At 37.1% G+C, this 26,256-nt stretch overlaps 2 protein-coding genes across 3 annotated transcripts; one reads left to right on the top strand and one right to left on the bottom strand.

The window, feature by feature from the left end:
* Positions 1–1,099: 1,099 nt before the first annotated feature.
* Positions 1,100–12,533, top strand: LOC127176972 (pregnancy zone protein). The gene is made up of 35 exons (XM_051128887.1): positions 1,100–1,256; positions 1,424–1,606; positions 1,840–1,988; positions 2,118–2,170; positions 2,406–2,426; positions 2,527–2,695; positions 2,914–2,998; positions 3,072–3,186; positions 3,677–3,797; positions 3,931–4,040; positions 4,170–4,328; positions 4,565–4,786; positions 4,871–5,083; positions 5,448–5,597; positions 5,680–5,871; positions 6,034–6,124; positions 6,212–6,400; positions 8,100–8,202; positions 8,311–8,536; positions 8,607–8,733; positions 8,805–8,926; positions 9,057–9,108; positions 9,207–9,290; positions 9,395–9,571; positions 9,660–9,735; positions 9,892–10,048; positions 10,425–10,499; positions 10,588–10,750; positions 10,861–11,054; positions 11,136–11,348; positions 11,440–11,561; positions 11,657–11,747; positions 11,832–11,894; positions 11,970–12,075; positions 12,160–12,533. Exons 1-35 carry the CDS (start codon positions 1,171–1,173, stop codon positions 12,198–12,200), a joined length of 4,500 nt encoding a protein of 1,499 aa, XP_050984844.1. The 5' UTR covers positions 1,100–1,170; the 3' UTR covers positions 12,201–12,533.
* A 4,740-nt stretch (positions 12,534–17,273) lies between these two features.
* Positions 17,274–25,780, bottom strand: p4ha3 (prolyl 4-hydroxylase, alpha polypeptide III). Of its 2 annotated transcripts, none has more exons than XM_051128485.1 (13): positions 25,454–25,780; positions 24,686–24,840; positions 24,306–24,529; positions 23,578–23,721; positions 22,305–22,356; positions 21,976–22,139; positions 20,935–21,111; positions 19,993–20,057; positions 19,623–19,782; positions 19,376–19,438; positions 18,886–18,954; positions 18,301–18,397; positions 17,274–17,904 (listed from the first exon to the last, which is right to left on the bottom strand). In XM_051128485.1, the coding sequence occupies exons 1-13, from the start codon at positions 25,633–25,635 to the stop codon at positions 17,834–17,836; spliced, it is 1,623 nt and encodes a 540-aa protein (XP_050984442.1). In that variant the 5' UTR covers positions 25,636–25,780; the 3' UTR covers positions 17,274–17,833. The 2 variants fall into 2 exon arrangements, with proteins under 2 accessions (XP_050984442.1, XP_050984443.1); XM_051128486.1 differs by having other exon boundaries at positions 19,376–19,415.
* Positions 25,781–26,256: the final 476 nt, after the last annotated feature.

Genomic DNA, 26,256 nt, shown 5'->3' with positions numbered 1-26,256 from the left:
GTGGTGGGTTACCCTGAGTTAAAAACTTCCAGGCGCCAACCTTAGGATGGAACATGGCCTTTGAGCCACAGCTGGAGAGGCTGTGTGTGAAACAGGCCCAGAGGAATCACAGAGGAGGCAGCTGACGTGAGACCGAGCATCTTTTGGAAAGACCTGAGGGGACGTGAAGACCCAAATCTAAATGACGCTGCTGAATTATCAGGTAGCATTCCGGCGTAATCCATGCCTGCGTGGGAGTTCCTGTTCCTATCTGACTAAAACCAGCCAATAGGTAATTCAAGATGGATTAAAGAAAGGATTCCCATTTGCCTCAGAGGGGAGAGAGCCACATCCCTGCACTTTGCAAAAGTGCGCAGAGCCAGAGACAGTCCGAATGGTAGGACTGTGTATTGATTAACCCACCTCTTGGACATGAATTTCAAGAATGGTATGTGAAGAGGGGCTAGATGGAGGGTACCCAGATCTTTGCCGGAATGGTGGCGAGCAACAGGCTGAGCTTTTTGCTTCAGATTTTAGCTTTGGCTTCTTTAGAGCCCAGCAAGGAGATGAAGGAGAAAAATGCTAATGAAATGGTGCTTAGACCCGACTTAGACGAGCAGTTGACTCCACTACTTTTGGCAGTTTCAAGCACCGATGGTTTGTGCAGCGACATGAACGTGAACACACCAGGCTTCAGCATCAGAGTAAACAGAGTTTTCCCCATAAGCGTCAACGACTTAACGGGAGAGACCGTTCGAAAGGAAACTGACTAAAACAAACTAGTCAATTCCCTTTCAAACAGTCCCTCCTGCTGAGTCGTTGATGCTTATGGTTGAAACTCCTGTTTTATATACACACACCACAGTTCAAAACTTCTGAGATTGGCGAGATTTTTTTTTATATCAAATTATTGCCACAGGTGGTTGGATTAATTTAACGTGCAATGTAGTTTAAGATTGCAATTATTAAATTCAGTGACATTAACATTGCTTACTGTATTTCAAATATTTATTCGTATATTTTTATTTAAGATTATGTTTTGTTTTATTTGTACTTCTTTTTAAGCCTGCCACCCTGTAGACCACAGTTAATCATCCCTGAGGTCATGTGACCAGTCAAATAAACAAAAGCTGTTTGGTAAAGTTTTAGATATGGTTAGATGCCTGCAGATAGTCTTCACATCCCTTCACGATGGCGTTTTTTCATATGTTACTCAAAAGAAGAATATTAATAACATATGTTTTATTGCTTTCTGTCTATCAAGGAACTTCTAATCCGTAAGTGTTAGAACCTTTTTTATTATTAATTTATTTTTTGTTAAATATAATCTGTATTCATTTCTATGTCCTTAAAGTTGTGTTTGTGTGCATGCTCTTATCTCAGAGTGACTATCATTTCATTTATTGAAAAGGGTGTTATTAAAGACGGCTCTTTCTTTTTGTAGGATTTTCATGGTAACAGTTCCAGGTGTTATAAGATCAGGCTCGGAGGCTAAACTATGTGTGAGTCTTCTAAGACCAGAAGAAAGTCTGCAGCTTACTATTTCTCTGGTTAACTTTAACCAGACCAGAACACTTCTACAGGAAAGAACTGAGAAGGAATTCCACCGCTGCCTTGACTTTCAGGCCTGTTGTTACATTTATATTATTCACTGAATAATACTTAATACTTAAATTAATATTTTCCATTAAAAAATCTATTTGTAAATAGAACAAATCTGAGCATCCTATATGCATGCAAGACCATGAATTTCAACTATTATTTTTTTCATTTCCAATATCTAAATGAAAGAATATTGTCTATTTGCTCACTAGAAAAGATGATACTGATTTGTAATACAACTGCATGTGTTCAACAGGCTCCTGAGGCTAATTCAGTGCAAGAGATCCAAGTGGAAGCTCAAGGAGAAAACACTTATCTGATTAAAAAGAGAAAAGTCAAATTCTTATCATATAATCCATTTACAATCATTCAAACAGATAAACCAATCTACAATCCTGGCCAAACAGGTATTTTGCTTAATATTCAGCCTCAGTGTGTTCTGATCACAGTCTTTTATGTACTTTTTATGTAATTATGTACACAGTTTTTATGCACTTTAATTGCCTTGATGTTTTATGTCCTCCTCAATTTTACAGTTCAGTTCAGGATTTTCACCGTGGACCTAAACTTCAAGCCAATTGATGAAACAGTAGGTTGCAATTTTTTCATTTTTAATTGTGGGTAAAGAAGACGTGATATTGGTTGAATGTTTAGCTGACCTTATTGGTCATGTTTGTATATAAATGTTGCACAAATATAGGCCTACCTGAAATTCACTTTCAGACTTGGACCTCAGAGTAAACAGCTGTGGGCTGAAATTCAGTCATTTCTGATCAGTCAGTGTTATGCAAACCTGACCTAATATAATCTGTTTACATTCACAGTACAAACTCATAGGAGTGCAGGTAAACTTCATTTCTTGTTTTCCCCCTTTCACAGACACATTCTTTGTGCATAAATGTTATTGCTATGTTGTTTGTCGTCAATCCCTTCTCATATAAACAGGACAGTCGAAGGAACAGAATCAATCAGTGGATTAATGCCACATCAACCCATGGCAAGATTCTGCAACTTTCCCATACACTGAATCCAGAGGCTCCTGTTGGTTTATATGAGCTGTCTGTAGAAACTAGCAAACAAACACTTAAAGAATATTTTCAGGTTAAAAAGTATGGTGAGTATTAGCTTACATTTACAGTATTCTCCTAAAAATATAGGTTCCACAAAGGGGGCTTTCAGAACGAAGCCATAAAAAAACCTTTATGGAAAAAAACATTTTCCACTTTCAGTGAACAGTTCTTAAAAGAACCCTTTTGTTCATGGAACCACAGATGTCAATAAAAATTACTCTGAGTGAGTTTTCTTGTTTTGCCTGAATATTTACCTCTTTAGTTCTACCAAAATTTGAAGTGAAATTACACAAACCAAATACAGTGAGAGCAAATGAAGAGAAAATAAAGCTGGGGGTATGTGTGAGGTAAGATGATATGACATTAAATATTAACACGTTAAGCAGAAAGTTAAATTAATATACAGTATGTCTTCAACAGATACACACATGGGCATCCTGTCCAGGGTACCGTGAAAATGGGACTCTGCAAAACGATGCCATTCGGTCTTTATTATCCATATCAGACTCCACTCTGTGTTGATAAGTCAGCATTAGTAAGTATGACTAAATATATATATATATATATTTATATATATATGACTGTTGACAAATATGATGCAGGGCAATAACTCTGCATAAAAAAAAAAAAAAAAAAAAAAAAAATTGCAGGTATGTCCTAAAATTGAAGATACTGTTGCAAAAAAAATGCCCCTGTATGTGTTTTGTCACATAACCATATCACGTATCACACGATATCACATGGCCAGTAATAGCAATATAACACCAGTGCTGATTGTATCCCGATTTATCAAAATGAAATACATTTTAATGCCGAATCAAATAAAATATTTCTTTCTAAAGCTATACTTTTGTGTACTTGCTACTGTCTCATTTAACACAAAAATAGCTTTAAATAATCTTTTTTTTTTTTTTAATTAATATGTGATTAATTAGATTAATTAATGGATAGATCATGTAATTAATTAGATCTAAAAATTTTAATCGTCTGACAGCCCATATTTTTATTCACTCATTCATTCATAGTTGAATTACACCGGCTGTGTCTCTGAGATGTTCCCCATTTCACTCCTCATCAAGCAATCACAGATGTATTTCATGCCACAGTCTCTTGAGTTCACTGCATCAGTAACTGAAGAGGGGACAGGTTTGTGCTGTAACATGAATGAAAACTAAAGAGCTGATAAATGCACTGACAAACTGATAAATCAAAATACAGTTATGCTTACTTGATGGGTTGTTCTGCAGATTTCACTATTTTACCTTTTTATGCTTTCCAGACATCTCAATGAAAAGGACTGAAAATGTGTTTTTGAACTATACTATTGGTAGCATCAAATTTATTGACCTGCCAGAGTTCGTTGAGAAAGGAACAGTCATACAAGCAAAGGTTCCAGGAAATAAATCTTTATTGTTTCTAAATATTTAAACAATCATCATTTTGACTTGGCTTTTTTCACTTTATCTGAATTCTGTTTGACTGCCGTATGTCCTTGATGAGGTTCTGTTTTTCCACCAGGTTAAAGCTGAGTTCTCCAAAGGAAACCCATCTCCTTACTTTAAGGTTGTTGTTCACCATGCCCTGTCTCAGCCTCAAGAACTTACCACAGACATCAATGGGTTGGCCAATTTCACTATTGATACGTCTCTTGCGACAACTTCATCTATTTATGTATTGGTGCGCTTTTCATTTGTATGTGTGTGTATGCTAGCAAATGCTTTCAATTCAAAACAGTCCAGATACATTCCAGCATATACTCCAGAAATAAATGCTTCACTTACAGTTGCAGTGATGATACACATTCACCAGTGCAAATCTTTAAGCATTCTGTTATTTCTGCATTTATCTTAGTCAGTTGCAGCTGTTTTTTTTTGTTTGTTTTTTTTTGACCTTGTGTTTTATTGATCTGGCAGGCACATGGTGCATTAACCAATCAGTTAGGTGGTCCATTCAATTTTAGATCTGCATACAAAACACTGCAAATAAAATCCAAAGAAAGCCCAGCAAAAGCAAGTCAACTGGTTATAAAGGCTCTAGAGGAACCGCTGAAGTGTGAGGAGGAGATCTCAGTAACCGTGCAGTATACTATTGCTGGAGAGACAATTGAAAGTGGTTCTGTTACCATAGTCTACCTGGTGAGTGCAGAAATTAAGCTGAATTCTGCACAGACATTTTTCCATTCAGCTATTTTATTCACTGTGCTTTTCACTTTGTTTCAGGTTTTATCTAGAGAAGCGATAGTACATCATGGCTATAAGAGCATCGAAGTGAAAGGAGCTGATGGAGTCATAGAGGGAGACGTAATGTTTAAAGTCCCTGTTCATGCTCAGATGGCTCCTACGATGGAGTTTCTCGCATACTGTGTGTTGCCCAGTAAGATTGTACTAGCTGCTTCCCGAACATTTCAAACTGAGAAATGTTTTGAAAACAAGGTATGAGTCCATTACAATATGGTGATTGTATGTATGTAAAAAGATGTAAAAATGTACAGTCTCTGAGTTTATTTTGTCATAATGACCAGCTGACTGACTTATTACATGCCAATCACCAAATAAGTATTTATGTGGATAGGAACTGTTGAAATACTTCCATAATTTTTAACTGTATCGTCAACTAGCATTGACTTGATGACAGCAAATATTAGGACATTTTAGATCTAAATGTCAAATCTTCTAAATGCCATATCAGAAGTATTCCTAATAGCCTTGTAATAATTAGTCAGAATATTTAGTAATGATTGGTTAAAATACTTTCATTTTGTTTTAAAATTAAAGATTGGACTACTGTGCGTCACAGGTGTCTCTGCAGTTTTCTCCGACTACGGCTGTTCCTGGTGAAGAAAACATTCTCCAGATCTCAGCTCAGCCTGGTTCACTGTGCAGCCTCAGTGCGGTAGATCAGAGTATCTTAATCATGGAGTCCCAAAAACGTCTAAATGCTGACAAAGTAAGATATATTTTTGCTCTGTCTTCAGTTTTGACACTTTTCAAAATGAAATTCCAAAATCACTGTTTCCATCCATCTGCAGGTTTTTAACCTGTTGCCAGTCAGGCTTTTTCCATATGAGATTGAAGAGCAAGAGGACTGCATTGATATTAGATCCATTATAAGTTCTATGTCTTTCTCTTCACCACCTCCACCTTCACCTCCATATACACCTATGCAAACCCACCCTTACCCTTCAGAAAGTAAAGCAGATGCTGTCTATGCGAGTTTCAGGGTAAATATTTAAAATATGGGGGGCTTGCGGTTTGTTTCATTTAAATTGTGGTTTATTGTGGTTAATGTTTTGAGACAAAAAAAATCTACAGTTATTTTCATCGGAAATACATTTTAGTAACAGATATTGTCTTATCCTATTTTACATTGTCATCTGGATAAGAACATGGGCTTGACGGTGGTGACAAATTTGATTATTAAAATGCCGTCCTGTATTAAATTCAGAGATGTATTGTATCAGAGAATGTTTGGTGGTAAGGCATCTGTTTATTTTCTCTATATATGTACCATGGATATGTTCTAAAATTAAACTGTAAAGTAAATGTCCTGTAAAATTCCAGGTTTTATGGGTTTTGCTTACCCACCATTTCATGGAGGTGTACCACAAACTATCCCCTTACTTCCTGACGTTGCACAATTGAGTCTGATGGATGTGTCCGGTGGAGTGGGTGTAGTGGGTGCAGTGGGTAGAGTGGGTCCAGGGGTTCCAATGGGGCCAGACGGTCTAGGAATTCCAGCTGGAGCAGCAGGTCCGGAATATGATTTTCCAATATATTTTAGTTTTTTTCTACCTGAGAATAATGACTTATGTAAATCTCGAAATTACCTTAAACAATTACTAAAACTACAAAATGGTGCATTTTTAAATCTATGCGTGTTTCATATATTGATTGCTTCTGACAGCACTGCTGCACCAACTAGCAGCTGTGTATGCGACACCCTGCACATCTCAGGTTCAAAAGTAATACTTGCCAACCTCTAAATGCAACTTAAAATCACTGTTGGCTATGAAACAGTTTTACTCGCCACTTATGAAATTGCGAGGGCTTCAGTTTATATATACACTATATTGCCAAAAGTATTCGCTCACCTGCCTTGACTCGCATATGAACTTAAGTGACATCCTATTCCTAATCCATAGGGTTCAATATGACGTAATATGAATCAATATGACCCTATAACAGCTTCAACTCTTCTGGGAAGGCTGTCCACAAGGTTTAGGAGTGTGTTTATGGGAATTTTTGACCATTCTTCCAGAAGCGCATTTGTGAAGTCACACACTGATGTTGGACGAGAAGGCCTGGCTCTCAGTCTGCACTCTAATTCATCCCAAAGGTGTTCTATCGGGTTGAGGTCAGGACTCTGTGCAGGCCAGTCAAGTTCATCCACACCAAACTCTGTCATCCATGTCTTTATGGACCTTGCTTTGTGCACTGGTGCACAGTCATGTTGGAAGAGGAAGGAGCCAGCTCCAAACTGTTCCCACAAAGTTGGGAGCATGGAATTGTCCAAAATGTCTTGGTATGCTGAAGCATTCAGAGTTCCTTTCACTGGAAGGGGCCAAGCCCAGCTCCTGAAAAACAACCCCACACCATAATCCCCCCTCCACCAAACTTTACACTTGGCACAGTGCAGTCAGACAAGTACCGTTCTCCTGGCAACTGCCAAACCCAGACCCAGAGAACGCGTCTCCACTGCTCTAGAGTCCAGTGGCGGCGTGCTTTACACCACTGCATCCGACACTTTGCATTGCACTTGGTGATGTATGGCTTGGATGCAGCTGCTCGGCCATGGAAACCCATTCCATGAAGCTCTCTGCGCACTGTTCTTGAGCTGATCTGAAGGCCACATAAAGTTTGGAGGTCTAAACGATTGACTCTGCAGAAAGTTGGCGATCTCTTCGCACTATGCGCCTCAGCATCCGCTGACCCCGCTCCGTCAATTTATGTGGCCTACCACTTTGTGGCTGAGTTGCTGTCGTTCCCAAACGCTTCTTATAACTTATGTCGTTCCCAAACGTTCTTATAATACAGCTGACAGTTGACTGTGGAATATTTAGGAGCGAGGAAATTTCACGACTGGACTTTTGCACAGGTGGCATCCTATCACAGTTCCACGCTGGAATTCACTGAGCTCCTGAGAGCGACCCATTCTTTCACAAATGTTTGTAAAAACAGTTGCATGCCTAGGTGCTTGATTTTATACACCTGTGGCCATGGAAGTGATTGGAACACCTAATTCTGATTATTTGGATGGGTGAGCAAATACTTTTGGCAATATAGTGTATATATTTATATATATATATATATACATTTATATATGTGTGTGTGTGTGTGTGTGTGTGTATGCATATATATATAAATACTTATTTTTTATTTTACAGTACAGTGTTGGGTGGTTCAGGTTTTCATTGTTTATTCCTTTTGTATTTTGATGATTAATTTGTAGCAGCAGGAGTGAGTGCAGCTGGGATTTCTTTCACACCTCCACCCACAGAAACCATTCGCACATTCTTCCCAGAAACTTGGATCTGGGAACTTGTTGAGGTTGGGTGAGTGAATAATGGGTTAAAAAGGCTGAAGGTGCTAGCCACCCCCTTAAAATATATTTAATACTCATTTGGTAAATGTCACGTTAATAGATGCAAATTTGTTTTCAGGGACTCTGGATCAGCTCATGTTCCTGTCACGGTTCCTGACACCATCACCTCTTGGGAGACGGAAGCCTTCTGTCTGTCCTCCAAAGGTCTGGGTCTGGCTCCTCCTGCTCAGCTGACAGTTTTCCAGCCTTTCTTCCTGGAGCTCTCTCTGCCTTACTCCATCATCCGTGGGGAGATCTTTGAGCTGAAGGCCACTGTCTTCAACTATCTGTCCAAGTGCATCATGGTGAGACTTCAACCCTGTCCTCTAATTCAGTTATATCAAATATGCCACTAATCGTGTGTTTGACTGACAGGTTAAAGTGACTCCAGCTCCTTCCTCAGACTACACTCTCAAAGCCTCCTCTGATGATCAGTATTCATCCTGTCTGTGTGCTAATGGAAGAAAAACCTTTAAATGGATCCTCACTCCTTCTGTTCTTGGTGAGTTTTCCAGTCTGAATCATTGTTTCTCAGTCTCTGTTGTATCTTAACGTACATGTCTTGTGTTGTAGGAGTCTTGAATATTACAGTCAGTGCAGAGGCAGAGGCGTCCCAGACTGTGTGTGACAATGAGATTGTGAGCGTGCCAGAGAGAGGACGCATTGACACTGTCACACAAAGCTTGCGCGTAAATGTGGGTAAAAACATATTATTAAAATACAATGCATTAATGCAAGTTACATTATGTAAAACTATACCTTTACATTGCAGTCAAAGACCAAAAAAAAAGCTAAACTGTGCTAACATTAACCTGTGTCCCTCAGGCTGAAGGAATTGAAAAGACTAACACCCACAGCTGGCTCCTTTGCCCTAAAGGTAATGACTGTACACTTTTATGCCATAAAAATATTTTTAAAAGATTTTAAAGTAATTGCTTTTGATTTAGTTTATGATTTTTGTGCCACTATTTACAGAGCAAAGCCTCTTGGAGGAAGTAGATCTAGCATTTCCTAAAAATATGATAGAGGGATCAGGAAGAGCTACTGTTTCAGTGATTGGTGGGGAAAAGCAAGACATAATACTGCCACGTCATACATGTCACAAGATACTGTCTTGTGATTATTACTGATGTAGAAATGTATAATTACATTTCCTCTTGTAGGAGATATATTGGGTCGTGCATTGAGGAATCTTGACGGATTATTACAGATGCCGTACGGCTGTGGAGAACAAAACATTGCTGTTCTTTCTCCCAATATTTACATTCTGCAGTATCTGGAAAACACAGAGCAGCTCACCTCAGCCATCCGAGAGAGAGCCACCGGCTTCCTGAAGAACGGTGAGATGCCATTCAGAATAATTTCATTCAGCATAAATTGTTTTTTAGTGCATTTAAAGAAAATAATCTGAACCGAAATATTGAAAAGGGTATCAAAGGCAACTCAACTATGAGAATTCAGATGGCTCATATACTACATTTGGAAATGGAGACAGAAATACATGGTATGAACTGCTGTTTTTACCTCATAAATGAACCATTGCACAAAACCCCAATGTCCAGCAATAAATATTGTTTCAATCAAAAGATGGTGGTATCTTAAAAACCACAAATCTCCAGATGAGTCTGAATAAATGTATTAAATTGAATTTAACTAACAGGCTGACTGCATTTGTGCTGAGGACTTTCGGGAAAGCACAGCGTTACATCTTTATTGACCCCCAAAAAATTCAGAATTCAAAGCAATGGCTGATACGCCACCAAAGAGCAGATGGTTCATATGAGAGCAGGGGAAAACTCTTCAATAACAGAATGAAGGTAAAAATATTAAAAGGCATATTACAAATATTAATATAAATCAGTCAATTAAAAAAACATCCACTACAAATAGCTACATTAATTACATATCATTTCTAAAACAAGATATATTTATTTCAGACACAAAATTGTTAACATTCATAATTGTTGATATAATGAAACAAAATTTGTATGATCATAATTTAAAATGATGAAAGGAAAAAGTATAAAAAATATATAATATAGAATAATAAAACATATTGTCTGAAGTCTTAATGACTTTAGCAATTTTGCTTCTCAGTTTCATATGTCTTGTTATAAGAAGTCAAATTTGTTTTTGTTTTTTAAATTAACATTTCCATAATAGATGCCTTTATTTGCTATCTGTCTATTTTAGGGGGGTGTAAGTGATGATGTGACCATCACTGCCTATATAACTGCATCACTACTCGAGCTGAACACATCAGTTACGGTCAGTATAGTCTACATGTTTTCAAGCACAAACTGCAATATTTTATAAGGCTCTTATGTATTTGTCATCTGCACTGTTTCTGTTGCAGGATCCTGCTGTGACCAGAGGTCTGTTATACTTAAAGCGCTTCGTTGGCAATATCCAAAACACTTACACCACTGCTCTGCTCGTCTACACTTTCAGTCTGGCGGGAGACATGGACACTCGACAGCAGTTTTTCAAGAAACTGGAGGATGTTGCTATTTCAGATGGTAAGAGATTTGTTTCTGATGACTGCTTCTGTTGTCTTTGATGACTGTATTGTTGTTTTTTGTTGTGTCCATTGAGTTACTGGTGTCTCTTTTGTCCACATGTCCTAAAGGGTCTCATCTACACTGGTCTCAGTCTGCATCTGCTGGTGACTCTGATTCTCTGGCAGTGGAGATCAGCTCATATGTGCTGCTAGCTGTTCTCACTACAGATTCAGTCACTCCAGCTGATCTGGGCTTTGCTAACAGGATTGTCAGCTGGCTTGTGAAGCAGCAGAATGCCTATGGAGGATTCTCCTCCACACAGGTGACTCAAACTACTCAAATCAAACACATGATTGATGAATAATGGGGAAAAGGTACATTACTGAACACATTTATTTCTCAGGACACAGTGGTGGCTCTTCAGGCTCTGTCTTTGTACGCCACCAAAGTGTTCAGCTCTGACGGCTCCAGCACAGTGACTGTACAGTCAGCAGGAGACACTCACCACTTTGATGTCAATCAGGACAACAAGTTACTGTACCAGGAGAAGCAGCTGCAGAACTTTTCAGCCAAATACAGCATTGAAGTGAAGGGATCAACCTGTGTGTCTGTGCAGGTCTGTGAAGTGCTGAAAAACAAATTAAAACCACATTATGATCAAATTATAGCTTAAAGAAATCTTCTAATGTTTTGTGATTCTCTTCCAGATGTCTCTTTTCTACAACATCCCCACTCCCAAGGAATCTAAGGCATTACGAATCATTGTTAGGACTGGGGGAGTGTGTCAGAGAAGGACCGAACAAATTCTGGATATTGTATTAGATGTTATGTAAGAGCAGATTCTGATTTGCACCTTCAGAGTTACGACTGAGTTCTTTAATTGATTATTCTGTTTCTGTATTTTTATACTTGTTATCCGTTCAGTTATACTGGGACACAAGACAGTTCTAACATGGTCATTGTAGATATGAAACTTTTATCTGGTTTCCAACTAGAGCCCTCTTCCGTGGATGCGGTAAGGCAGTTTAAGTTTAAAAGCTGCACATTTCCCAAAAATGTTGGTAATGTTTTAGTTTGCACTAAAAATGTTTTTCCACAGTTAAAGAAATCAGTACACCGTGTTGAATTCAAAGACGACCATGTGATCATGTATCTACAAGAGGTGGGAATGATAACGTATGGTTTAAAACAACAACCAGTGTGATTAAGATCACAGTTAACTATGTATTTTTTGCAGATTCAAAAGTACATACTTTTCCGCCAAACACTACGTATTAAACAGATATTCTCAGTTAAAAACCTCAAGCCAGCTGTTATAAAAGCCTACGATTACTACCAGACCAGTAAGACTACATTACTCAGCACTCATTCATTTATACACGTTTAAGTCTTGGCACCTTTGCAGCTTTTTTCAATCTTGTGTGCAGGTGAGCGGACTGAAGCAGAATACTTTAATCACTGTGCCTAAGGAGCGATGCTGCAGAAGAGAACAGATGTCTTCACACAAATTCAACATATAACTCTGTGCTATTATGTTGGATTATTACGCAAATACATGCAGTAGGTTGACAAACATTTTATGAACCAAAGCTAAACTAAAAAAAAAAAACCTGGAAAGATGTACAGAAACCTTTGCTCATTTATAGGCTTTTAAATTTAGAAATATATTATGCATGTTAGCTGACAATATGCAGTAACACTGTATCTTTATAGCAAATGTAAATGCTTTAATTACTGGATATATCTCTGTAACTTCATGAAAAGAGCAAATAAAAGTATCACTGTAAAAAGTCCAGTAAAAGTGGCCCATGTTGTTCTTTTAGATGTTTTTAACATGTTTTAATAAAAAATACTAAAATTAATGTCCTCATAGTAATGAATATCCTCATATACACAGCCTCATATATAATAATACTAGTATTAAAGGGGTCATCGGATGCCCGTTTTCCAAAAGTTGATATGATTCTTTAGGGTCTTAATGAAAAGTCTATAATATACTTTGGTTAAAAATTCTCAGTGGTAGTGTAAAACAACACCCTTTTTACCTTGCTATTGTTCTTTTAAATGCAAATGAGCTCTGCTCGCCCCGCCCCTCTCTTCTCTCTGTGGAGTGACGAGCTTGTTTACTTTAGCCGCATTTTGCTGCTAAACTTCCTAATTAGCATATTATTAGGAAAGGCGATCGCAAAGATTCATAAAAAAAACCTTATACTCACTTCTGCTGTAAGTGAAGCTGGATCATGAATGATTCGCGCGAACATAGAAGGATATATGTAAAGTTAGATCGGAAGGCGCATTCCCTTCACAAACAAATGTAATCCACTGCATCTCCAGCGGCTCGGATGTCGGGAGTAAATGACGACCACTATGTTCATTATTACATCCAGCAACACAACACCTCAATCGCTCAATCGGAGATATTCTTGTCTAACTTACATCCCTGCTCTGGTATCGAAACAGTGGAGGTTGGACTTTGACAGCTGATCTGAGGTAAGATGCTGATGTCAATCAACTATCGTGGGAGCCGCCTCTGTCGGTGTGACACCACATATTATTTTTACAGATTAATTAAAAAACCACTGCATGGATTTTTATCATTATAGGGTAGATTTGTACATACACTGCCAACACACATTAATGTTCACACAACATGAAAAAGTAAACTTTGCATCCGATGAGCCCTTTAAGGTATTGCTAGAGTGAAGTAAACTTTAAAAGTTTTGAGATATGTCCATAAAAACAAAAAAAAGGTAGAGTTGCAACCGAAATCATTCAACACCCAAGAGACTGCAGTACAAATACAAGCTTCATTTGGATAGACTTGTGGAGTTCTGGAAGAATGTTTTATGGGGTGATTCGACCAAACTGGAACATTTTGGATCTATGGATCAGCGGTATGTCTGGTGCAAAAAAGGCAAAGCTTATGAGCAGAAGAACCATCTTCATCATCAAACTTAGAGGTGGATCACTCCTGTTATAGGGTTATATTTGTGTTTTATTGTAGCAGGAAGTGGAACATCATGGATACTTTGAAGTATCAGGCCATTTTGACAAGAATTGTGATGTCTTTGGTGCAAAGGCTGAACTTTCCTGCAGGACAATCATCCCAAAGTATATCCAAATCTATACTTATGCTTGGTTCAGGGATCAGTCATAGAATGTTCTTGAGTGGCCTGTTCCATAGTATTTCTTAATATCTTGAATTAGCTTTCATTTTTGTTTAGTTTTCAATTTAATTGAAGTATTTCGATTCAATTTCAAATTTCAAAGTACTTATTTCAGCTAGTTGCAGTGATAATATTTCTGATTTTTTAATGTTAGCTTAACGAGTTCTAGTTAACATTAACAACACTGATCCATGCAACTGCTTTGCTCAAAGTTTGCCAGAAGCTCCTACACGGGGAGGCTGCAGACCTGGAGCAGGGAGATTTTACACCCTTGTTTTCCTGATGCGTCCAGCAGGGGGAGACTGTACAGTATGAGCCATCAGAACAACAGACCAAGTCTAGAAGAGAGACGATTAAGAGGTATGTTGTCACTTATAATTGTTCAGCAGTCGTGCCACGTTGCAACATTTATAATTAAATGATTAGCTAAGAGCTGTACTAAGAGTCGTACAGAAGTAGGGTTGCGCAGGGCACAAACTAACGTGGGGTTAGTTGTAACACGACCGGTTTAAATATTTCTACTATTAATATTACTATATAATATTATTAATACTATTACTAATATTAATATTTCTATTTGCCATAGCAACACTATACAGAGAAAAAAGTGTGCCAAAATTCAAAAGCCTTTTGAAGATATCGCTGAATATTTATTTTACCATAGTAAAAGTAATTTCTGGCTCAAGGAAATTTTTAATCTCCGTTTTTAGTATTCATTTAAAATGAGACAAATCTGCTATTATTTTGATCTTCAGTCTGTTATTTATCAGCTCAGGTAGTTTATTAATGCTTGGCAAACCAGCAGAAGACACTAACCGGTTTTATATTTCAGTCGCGCTGATGGGGAACGTTGTAACACTGCGTTACAATCTGCCCTGCTATTAAACTTTGCTATTCTATGGCATTAGCTATGCAATTTTCGCTATTTACTTTTATGGATTTTAAAAAGAAACCCCAAGAAACAGGTGAATAAAGACTGACAATTGATGTTTAATGTTGAGAAATTATTATTTCAAGAAATGTAAAGCATTTACATTTGTCTCGTGTTCTATGAGAGCTCTGTTTGGAGGGAGGGGAGTATTTTTCTGAATGTCTAAATGTGTTTCATCTATTTGCGCACATTGTTTTCAGCTATACTGTATAGTTATGTTTTGCGATCATAGCCGTCCTACGCATGGTTGCGATGTGTTCACTGTGAACCTCAAAAATTAGACTTTTTTTTTTTAATTTTTAAAAACGTCATTATTTTATTTGAATTTTTTTTTTTAGTTTGTCGTGTATATTTTTTCTCTCCATCATATAACATTTTAAGCTGTCATATGGTAATGTTACAACGTGCCCCTCACATGCTACAATGTACCCCACCTATTGGGAATGTTGTCACTTTCTTTTGAGGTAAATAACAAAAATCATACACACTGTAATTATGAAACAAAGCTACATACAGTCATGTGAAAAAGTTCGGACACCCTATTAAATTTCATGGTTTTCTGTGTCAGGACATAATAAAAAACTATCTGGTCCTTGGCAGGTCTTAAAATTTGGAAAATAAATCCTCAGATAAACATCATCATATGACATATCACACTGTGTCATTATTTATTTAAGAAAAATACAGCCAAGAGGGAAAGGCCATGTGTAACAAAGTTAGGACACCTTATGAGTCAATTGCCTGTAGCAGCAATAACTTGAAGCATTCATTTTCTGTGTGACTTTATCAGTCTCTCACATCGTTCTGGAGGAATTTGGACCGCTCTTCTTTCCAACGTTGCTCCAGTTTATTGAGGTTTGTGGGCATTTGCTTATGCACAGCTCTCACTACAGCATTTGAGTCAGGATGAGCTCTGGACTTGGACTGGGCTACTGCAACACCTTGATTCTTTTCTTTTCAGCCATTCTGTTGTAGATTTCACATTTGACTCTAGAATACTTTGATATACAGAGGAGTTCATGGCCAACTCAATGACTGTGAGGTGCCCAGGTCCTGTGGCTACAAAACAAGCCCAAAATAATCAGCCCTCCTCCAGCATGCTTATCTTTTGGTATGAGGTGTTTGTGCTGATATGCTCTTTAGGTTTTCACCAAACTTGGCGCTGTGCATTATGGCCACACATCTCCACGTTGGTCTTGTCTGTTTAAAGGACATTATTCTAGAAGACTTGTGTTTTGTTCAGATGCAACTTTGCAGACCTAAACTCTGCTGCATTGTTTTTTTTTTATATAGAAGATGCTTTCTTCTGCCAAGCCTTCCAAACATGCCACTTTTGTCCCATATTTTTCTAATGGTATTGTCATGAACTTTATCATTTAACATGTTAACTGAGGTGTAGTTCTTGGGTTGTCTGCCATTTCTCTGAGCTTTACACGGTCTGATCTTGGGGTGAATTTTCTGGGACGTCCACTCCTGGAAGGAGAGGTGTCTGTTTTAAATGTCTTCCACTTGTGAATAACCTTCAAATAGTTTGGAAATGGCCGATTTATCTTCTCAGATTGATAGCAGCAACAATTGCTTCTCTAAGATGATTGCTGATGTCTTACCTCCTTGGCATTGTGTTAACACACACCTGAAGGCCCCAGACCAGCAAACTGCCAAAGCTCATGCTTTTATAGAGGCGCTCAGACTTGCTGATGTTCAGTTAATCAAAGGTATTTGATTAGCAGTGCTTGACTGTTATTTACCCTCTTAATTCCAATATTAACAGTAAGAATGTCCTAACTTTGTCACACATGGCTTTTCCATTTTGGCTTTATTTTTGTTCAGTAAATAATGACACGGTGCAATTTGTCATGTGTTGTTGTTCATCTGAGGTTTTATTTTCGAAATTTTCAGAGCGGCCAAGGACCAGTTTTGTTTTAATGATGCCCTGATACGGAAAACCATGGAATTCAATAGGGTGTCTTATCTTTTTCACATGACTGTATTTGTACTAGACAAGTGTGAAATTAACGTGGATAAAAAATTATACTCTGAACCCCACGTGGATTTACACAAACTGAGAGATTCAAAAAGTGTTAGGTTGTGCCCCGCGCTCCCCTACTTATTGACGGTCAGGTAGATGTAAGTAGTAATATTTGTATTACTAATAGTATGCTATTTGCATAGCATGTTATTTAGTGCCACAGCTAAGAGACGATTACCACGTTCCTATGACATATAATGTCAGCAGCAAGCCAGTTTTTCACAAAAGGTCTCCCACCAGTGTACTGACCAGAATCAGACTCTGGCTACTGCAAGCAACAGCTGCATTCAGTTGCTGTGAATTAATATCATGCCAGTGTTACACAGTAGCCCTCTATGACGATCTATTGTACATAAAAAACACCACGTCTATTTTGAGGTAAATTAAATACTTTACAAAAAAAGGTAACAAGGGTTATGTCTCATTTCATTATTTATTTACATTTTTAGAACATTTAAGGGAGTTACTCTGCAACTCCAGATTTACACTGGATACAAGTAGTGTGTCAAGACTAACAAACATCCAAGTGAGGAAATTATTGTCCTTTTTGATGTGTTTATATATATATATATATATATATACAGACACACACACACACCCACCACATTGTTTGCTGTCAGAACAGATGACAGCACTTATAAACATCTGCATTTTCCATTTTCATCAAACATTCTGGTGTTTATCTTGGAAAGCAGGAGGAAGAGGTCAGCTTGCCCTTAGGGCTGCATGCCAAACCACTCCTTAACCCACACACAAACATACACTGTGGCAATCTCTTTATTTCCCGGTGCTCTTCAGACAGCCACAAGAATTATCCATGTGTCTCTCTCCTTAAGGCTGTGGTTTCAAACCACTCATGAAGGCAGACATCTCTCCCCCCTTCATTTTCAACTTCGACTTTTCATTCCATCGCTTGCCAATGTTGCTTGTGTAAGGGGGTTGACTCTTGTACCTTAAATGGTCTGATGCTTTCTTCATTCCTCCGGATTAAGGCTACAACGACGCTGGAACTCCTGCCCATACTCATGAATCCACTTATTGGCAACTAGAAAAGAAGACAGTGACGGCTAATATCTTAATATTGGTATGTTTTTTTCACAGAAATCCTACAGCTTTCTACAAATTTCTCAGAATATAGCACATGTAAGAACAGCTTTAATGTTTTTTAGGCTTAACAGGAGAGTAAACAAGTAAATAATAACAGAACTTTCATTTTTTTTATCCTATAAATACTCCTTTATCCATTAATTGAAGGTTTGCATTTTTCCTTTGCTGTTTTAATTTTCAACACTTCTTTTCCAAAGTTATTGCGTACAGTTTGAGCATTCCTGTAACTAAATTCATGGGAATTTGTATCAAATCAACTTATCAAATATATACCTTGAATGCAATGTAAGTGGCTTTGGATATAACAAGACATCATGTGATTCAACAATCATACCCCATTTATCGCCGACAATGACAGGGCAACCAGCATGAAGAGTGTCAACATTTCCTTGACCATTTCTGTGAAGATTCCACCAGAAGAGAGCACCATTCTGGAAAGCAAACATGTCAAAAATGAAGATGACAAATACACTTATTGTAACCAATCAGCTGGTACTGTAAATCCTATAACATAAAAACTAAAGAAAAAATCCCAATATAGGTACATTATGTTCATGTAGTCTAAAATCTTCTTTGAATGTGTATGTAATGCATATTCCCTTTTATCCCCTCCAAGAGGTTGTGCTGGAATAAAATCCCCTTAGTGGGTGGTGAAAACCTGAGCGCCTGGAGGTGAAAGTTCAAAATTCTAGATAGCTATCAGTCAGGTTTTCCAACAGTTCATTTATTGAAACAACACGACTCCCAGCCCTAAAGCTTTTGTTGTAACTGGATATCCAATGAAATGTCTGACCTCAATAGAATCTGTTATCACTCAGCATTGCAGGACATAGCATTCTGAAAGCTGTGCAATGTAAAATCTGGTTGTGTTTTGTCTTGTGTGAATCTGACTGTGAGAATAATGTATGGAATTTTATACCTCCACTACAGGAACACTGAAGTTGGCGTAAATAAAGGCTGTGAATCCTCCTGCTTCCACAGAGCTCAACTAAAGAGAGAAAAAAAAGTTTAGTTGGTGAATGCTTCCAAAACTCATATACTTACTTTCTCAATCCAAATTACATTGGCAAGATATTGTCTTTTGAATAGTCAGTCGAATCTAATTTTTAATCTAATTAATTACATGATGTGTCGATTAATTAATCTAATTAATCGCATATTAATCGCAAAAATAAAATTGACTGTGAAAATAGGCAAAATCTTTTTTAAATAGCCAAAATCTTTAAATAACGCGCGTTAAAGTATGCTTTACTGTGTTAAAATATTAAAAAGCATAAAAAGTATGCTTTACTGCGTTAAAATATTTTAATCGCGTTATTTTTCATAACTAATTAAGTTAACGCGTTAAACTGACAGCCCTACTTTTAAATGAAAGTAAGCAATCAAGAGCTTAACTATTATTTACTTACATATATCATGAACGTAGCCACTCGATTCCCAGTTTTTAGTCTGTACAAAGGACTAGAGTCAGACTGCCATTAAAAAACACACAAACACATTATCATGACATATAATGTACATACAATATAAATTATCAATAGGAAAATTCTGCATTGAAAATACTTCAGTTTTTCTGATTTTTTTTTTTTGTGTGTGTGTGTAAATGTGTGTGAATGTTTTGTAAAATATAGTGTAAAATAAATTATTGTAACTCACTGTGGCATGGTCAAAATGAGGTTCATAGTGTCCTCCTATGCCATAATTTACAACTTGGAGATATTCAGCATAAGGAAGCTGCACATTCAACCCAGTGACCATAGTGATCCGCCGGTCCACTTTGCCCACAACTCCATAGGCTGAATCTTTAAGCCATGCACTGAAAGATCATTGACAAACATTGTAATGTGAGAGCCACTTTACACACTAAGCAAGTGGAAAAAGAGGAAAAATGGCATATTATTGGAATATGTATATATTGCTGTAAGTTTTATCAATGCGATATGTTTGTTTTGAATGTTAAGCAGTATAATAGCATATAAATAAGCTGACTGAACTTTGATTTCATGGAGTCTTAAATTATTTGTACCTCTTGCTGATGCGATATTCTGCAGTGGTCTGATTTACTCCTGATGCCACCACTGATCTTCTGAGCTGAAGGAAAACATGAAATTAAATGTAAATATAAATATAAAATATATAATTTAATCACTGTAAAGAACAAAAGTACACATTTGAAGATAGATGCCGACAGAGAATTGGAAAAGAATACAAATAGATAAAATCAGACCATAATAATCTCCTGCAGTTTCTGTGAGAATTTCAAAAAGAAAAAAATACTGAACTCCTGGCAGGGAGTTTTAATCCAGCAAAAAAAGGATGGAAACACATGATTTAATGCTCCGTCTGCTCCCACAAAAAGAAAAAAAAAACACTCTGGGTGGAATAAATGACGAGCTGTGAGAACAGTTGATTCCGACCGCATGACTTATTCACATAATGTGCTCTTCATCTTCTCTCCAGCTCAGTTAAAGGCTGGCTCATGTTGTATGGTTAAATATGCCTGGAAGAAGAGGAGAAACTAGCCCACAAAAGTTTGTGTCTCTCTTGAGAAACCGGCTTTATACAGACACTTTGAAGAGGCTCACCATGTTGAGCTGGTCACTAGCTGGCATACATAGTTTGTTTAAGCAGTAAGATGAAAAATGAGTGAAAGTGAGAAAGTTAGAAAATGAAAGCTGGAAAAACTTAGCTGAGAACTGGCAACAAGTGAGAGCTCTCGTCTTTGCCAACCATTTTCCCTCAATCCAGAAATTATCCAAGTAATGTAAAGGACTTAATAACATTCCAGTTTTTGGTCCAAAATACACTCTCTCTTGCTTGTACTTAATATTAAAGGCAACATTATTCATGCAGCATCATTAGTAATGCCTTGTTTAATTTTAAATAAATTACTTTCACATCTTTGTAAAAGTCTTAGTGATACTCCTTGCATGTCCAATTCTGTTTGTTTCCACATAAAGGCACTCACCCCTGGAGCGGCATATTCTCTGATGCTTTTAGCTTCAGCTTGGCTGACAAAGCTATGGAAGAGCACAACATAAGGGTGCAGGCTGATTAGCTCTCGTTTGATTGGTTGCAAAAGTAGACCAGGGCTTCCATTGGTGAAATAGTCACAGAACAACCTGGGGTTCTCAAAATGCTTTGACTGTCAAAAAAAAAAAAAAAAAAAAAAAATGCATTGTTATTATTAGACACAACATTATTATTATGCAGACAAGCACCAAATGTACTCATTGGTTGAGCCAAAGTTGTCATTGCCCAACATAATGAGTAGACAAAACAAACAGACTGAAATTCCATTTGGTGCCACTAGTCATGCAGAAATTAAGATTTAAAGTAGGTCATTATTTCATGTGACCTTCTTCATGATCCAAACCTGACGTAATTCACTTACTGTGCAATTTTCTTCAGGCTTTCATGGGAAGAATTCTACCAAGCTCCACAGAGGATTTGCCACAACTTTAGACTTTTGTTGCTTTTTGTACTTCTCTTTTTTTTTTACGAGAGACCATATCATTAATGAGACCTTTAGTGGAAGTTCGTCTGTTCAAAAATGTCCCTTTAAATTATTTTTCTTTTGCTAAATGATGTGACCCTGGACCACAAAACCAGTCATAAGTGTCACTGAAACTGAGATTTATACAGCTGAATAAATAAGCTTTTCAGGTTGTCCAAATGAAGTTCTTAATTTTTTCAAAATTAAGTTTTGATATATTTATGGTAGGAAATTAACAAAAAAAAAAATCTTCATGGAACATGATCTTTACTTAATATCCTAATGATTTTTGGATCATTTTGATCCATACAGTGTATTTTTGCCTATTACTACAAATATACCCATGCTACTTAAGACTGGTTTTGTGGTCCAGGGTCACATATGTGCTAACATTATTTATTTGTGTAGTTTATAATACTTTCAACAACACATGGTACTGAATAGCAAGATTTAGCCTCTGATTAACACTACATTGTCTGAATACAAGCTGTTGAGCATAGAGTGGAATGATACCTGAGAACCTTTTGTTTGACACAGCTTCTCATAGACATTCCTTGTTCTCAGATAGGTGGAGTCAGGCCTTTTCAAAACCAAGCTTTGGTTAGTAACAGCTGGACTTTCATCAAGAAGCTTCTCATACTTCTCCACATTGAAATGTACCCTACTGTTCATAGGATCTAGAAGACAAGATTGAAATTGCATTGTGATGAAATATGAAAGAGAATTTTACATATAGATTTATATTTCTATAAAAAAAATAAATGGATCTTTTTGGCCAATTTTGTTTTTTTCTCACTGTCTCATTTATTGCTGTTGGCTGATAGTAGAGTGCAGAGGTTTACCATGAAGCAGTAGTTCCTGGGAGAGACTGAGGGCGTAAGATATGTTTCCAGTCTAAAAAGCATTAAAAATAGTTAGCAAGTGCAAATTCTTCACTAGATTGCAAAATTCAATCTTTGGCCTTTTTATACCTAGTATTAAAATCCATTTAGTGATCCAATCACAAGAGGTTAGCCAAGACACATTGCTGTTTAAATCTACTTGGGAAATGAATCTCCTGTGAGTCCAGATTTTGAGGGGAATATTTAACAGGGGAACATTTCAGGGGAAACCCTATACTGTAATTGTTAGAATGGTCACAGATCAGCGGTCTCCACGTAAAACTGATCGTGCAGACCAAACCATAAGTTGTAGAGACTTAAAACTTGGAGTGATGGTAGTACTCACACCGCTGACAACGTGACCAAGGCTCGCTCCAATCGGCCTGACGGAGGTGCCACAGCGAACAAAAGTACGGAATCACTCATAACTCCTAAACTGTCAGTCGCAGACTCAAGTGTCTAATGTCATTGGAATCCTTGGCTCACGCTGGACAAAACGCATACCAGATTCGATCGTGAGCCTGAAGAAATTTTCGGGTATTTTTGGCTCGATTGGAAACAAACCAGTGCAGTAAGATTCTCTGGAAAGTGAATATCTATAATTATCCAAAAAAAAAAGTTGAACTTTCGACTCACCGACCAAAGGGATGCCAAAACGTTCAAAAGGACAGGGCCACTTTTAGTAAAATGCCTAGAACTCCTGAACAGAATGAGGTATCTCCACCAAACTCAGAACACTTATGTAAGGGCTCAGTCTGAGGTCACAGTAAAAAAAAAAAAAAAAAAAAAATGGGGAAAATGGGTATAACTGTACAACCATTTGTCCTATCAACATGAAAATCTGTGTGCACAGTCTTGGCATGAAGTGCCACAAGTGTCTACAAGGACATTTGCGTATCTCAAAAAACATGGCCGCCATTGGTCGATGAATTTTCAGCACCTGTTAGACAAGGTTAACGGAGGCCGTTTGGAATGAAACTTGGTGGGCCTGTTTAACTCTATATTTTTCATTTTCATTTTTATCTTAGTTTAGTTTTGTAATTTTAATGTGTTTTTTATGTCTATATAGTTCAGTAAATAAAATAAATAAAATACGTCAGGATGGTATATTTCTGAATACCTCCAAATGTGATTTGTCAAGACTGTTTAGGACCCTGTTTACACTGGATCAGATCACCCAAGATGGATCTTAATACCTGGTGTAAACATATTTATTTTACAAGATGTACCATACCTTAAAATGAGAGAAAGCTAAATGGTCAAGGGCATCTTCAAGTGTGCCTTCATTTTCTGGACTCCAATCTGTTCCTCGGAAAAGACGAACTGCCTCCTCAAACCACTGTACAGAATGGTAGTAATCTTCCAAATCATAGGCCACCTATAAGCATAAATCTTTCAAAGATGTAGCATAACACAAATAAGTCATGAAAATGAGGGGGAAAAAAGATGATGACATCCCACATATCTGACATTTGGATTCAAAATGCTTCTTACGCAATTCAGTCAAAAGCCATTTAGTCATTGGTTATTCAATGTATTATATGAATGTTAAAAGAAGTTGCCAATCTTTGGCAGCACAGCATATTTTACTTGGTAGTTTTTCAGATGGTGGTGAAGAGAACAGATGGTGCTTATTAAAAGAAGGCAACAAAACAGGGCTTGTGTCATGCATGACGGAATAAAAGTGTAAACCATTTGGTATTTTATTCACCACAAAAGAGGCATCAGATTCGAAACAAAAACTGAGCAGTATGGAATGTACATCAGGAAGTAACATTACGCTCAAGCGGGAACACATTTTTCCAAAGGTTTTCCCAGTGATTCACAACATTCCAAACTTTGAGAGTGTGAGCAGTAGTGATTCTCAGTTCCTCTAAAAGTTAAGCTTGTGACAAATAAGAAATGATTAGCTTCAATGCCATGCTATGCTTTGCAGACTGGAATTAATGCAGTGTGTCCTACCTTTCCAACAAGGAAGCAATCATCCCCAGATAGCGTATCAGGCACAAGAGGTTTGTAAATGTCAACAGCATTTCCATTTGTGATTCGCTGGAAGTGACCTCGCACAAGCCCCTCCACACGCAGATCATACACATCCTGAAGTCTCATCAGCCCCTGCGCTGCCCCCTGAAGGTCTTCCAGCTTGGGTAAGCTGCCTTCCATCCTCCTGTATCCCTCCCTGAGGGCTTAAAGAAAACAATAAATGGGGGTTGTGAAGGGGTAGAATTAAGTGAGACAAGCAAGCCAAAAGTACAGTGATAAAACATATGACAGTTACAGTTATGAAACTGTGGGTCAAGGCTTAGCTTAATTGCATATGTGTGTGAAGGTCAGCAAACTACCGTTAATATTTTCTTCAGCTTCATTGCTATGGACAACATTCATCCATTCAGACTTGAGTCTTTTGACCAGTTTGAATGCAACAATTGGATTAGCTATGGTAGCTGATTGCTCATTGTATATCCCACTGTGCAGTGATGTGACTCTTGAGAAGAATCTAAAAAAAGATCAGAGAATTAATAATATTTGGTTGTAGTTTATTATTATTATTATTTAAAAAAAAAAAAAAAAAAAAAAAAAAACGGTAAAACAACAAAATCAGTCAGATTTAATTAAAAAATGTTCTGTCAGCTTCAGTGTTGGCATAGTTGCATAATTGTATAATTGGTCATCTTACCACAAAAAAAAAAAATTAATTAATTAATAATAAATAAATAAATAAAATTATATATATATATATATATATATATATATATATATATATAATACAGAAATGCCCTTTTACAATTTTGTCGTTATAATTATACATTTACAAAATGGCCTATAACACGTATGTATAACACACATGTATTCGATTCAAAAAGAAGAAACTGAAAATACAAAAATATAAAAGCATATTTTTTTATGTAACAATTATTTTAACAACTGATGTATTTGCTGTTACCATAGACAGTTTGGAAATATGCTGTCGTACAACTTTTAACACAGATTTCTTAGTGTAATGATTAAACGTGACCACATTTTGGTGTAACTATTTATATTGCTTAATTAATTAACCACCGCTTTAATACATAAATATTTACATGAAAGGTAAAATTGCGTTCTCTTACCTTTTAATATCGTCAAGTCTTTGTGTTTCGTGTTCTAAGTAAATTCTTAAATAATCAATAAGTTGTCTTTCTGCAATAACGGCTTGCTTCACGCTCGTCATTGAAGTGAACATCTCACCGAACGACTTGTCAGATATGTTAACTACGTATAAAAATATAAAGAGACTAATGTATGAAGACATCTTATAAGGAAGATGTCTACGAGGTCTTGCATATTAAACCGCTTAATGCGTTATTCCACAGTTTTTCATTCCTCTTCACAAACGTAAGTTTTCACGCAGGACATGAAAGAACTTGCACAGCTCGTGATGAGTCGTCAATGAGTGTGTGTGTGTGTGTGTGTGAGAGAGAGAGAGAGAGAGAGAGGCGGGGGGAGTGGGGTGGAGTAATACATCTTGGGGTGAGTAATACCACAAGTATAATACAGAATATAAATAAGATTAAACAAATGAAAGTTCCCTGGTCTAAACGCTTCTAAACAATCTTGTTTTCCAAATATATTGTAAAGGCTTTAAAAAACATTATTATAGACAGGTAAATATCATGGCATGACAACAAAAAAAAAAAAAAAAGAAAGAAAAGAAAAGAAAATGTTTTTGAAGTTTTAAATATTTTAAATGATTATTCTTACGGAAATTAAACTGGACGTCAGAAAAACTGAGTCACAGACATGTGGAGTCAAGGTGTCCTGGTGATGGAAAAAGAGTCATTGTGATCCTCCCTCGGTTTAGCTCCCTGGTTTGTTATCTTTGCTACTTGTCAGTGTCAGTTGTTCATGTCCCATATGGCTTTTCACTCTACAA

This window comes from Labeo rohita, chromosome 15 (assembly GCF_022985175.1).
Source record: "Labeo rohita strain BAU-BD-2019 chromosome 15, IGBB_LRoh.1.0, whole genome shotgun sequence".
NCBI lineage: Eukaryota > Metazoa > Chordata > Actinopteri > Cypriniformes > Cyprinidae > Labeo > Labeo rohita.
Note: the sequence above shows the minus strand (reverse complement) of the source record. Positions and strands in the feature narration are given on the sequence as shown.

What these genes read in the sequence shown, in the direction of transcription:
- p4ha3 (XM_051128485.1), bottom strand. Translation starts at nt 25,635, where the DNA reads ATGTCTTCATACATTAGTCTCTTTATATTTTTATACGTAGTTAACATA. An exon ending in AGCTGAAGAAAATATTAACG is followed by an intron (nt 24,530 to 24,685) that starts GTAGTTTGCTGA and finishes GTTTTCTTTAAG; the next exon opens with CCCTCAGGGAGGGATACAGG. An exon ending in GAGAATATGCCGCTCCAGGG is followed by an intron (nt 20,058 to 20,934) that starts GTGAGTGCCTTT and finishes GTTTTCCTTCAG; the next exon opens with CTCAGAAGATCAGTGGTGGC.
- LOC127176972 (XM_051128887.1), top strand. Translation starts at nt 1,171, where the DNA reads ATGGCGTTTTTTCATATGTTACTCAAAAGAAGAATATTAATAACATAT. An exon ending in CTTCATCTATTTATGTATTG is followed by an intron (nt 4,329 to 4,564) that starts GTGCGCTTTTCA and finishes TTGATCTGGCAG; the next exon opens with GCACATGGTGCATTAACCAA. An exon ending in AATTCCAGCTGGAGCAGCAG is followed by an intron (nt 6,401 to 8,099) that starts GTCCGGAATATG and finishes ATTAATTTGTAG; the next exon opens with CAGCAGGAGTGAGTGCAGCT.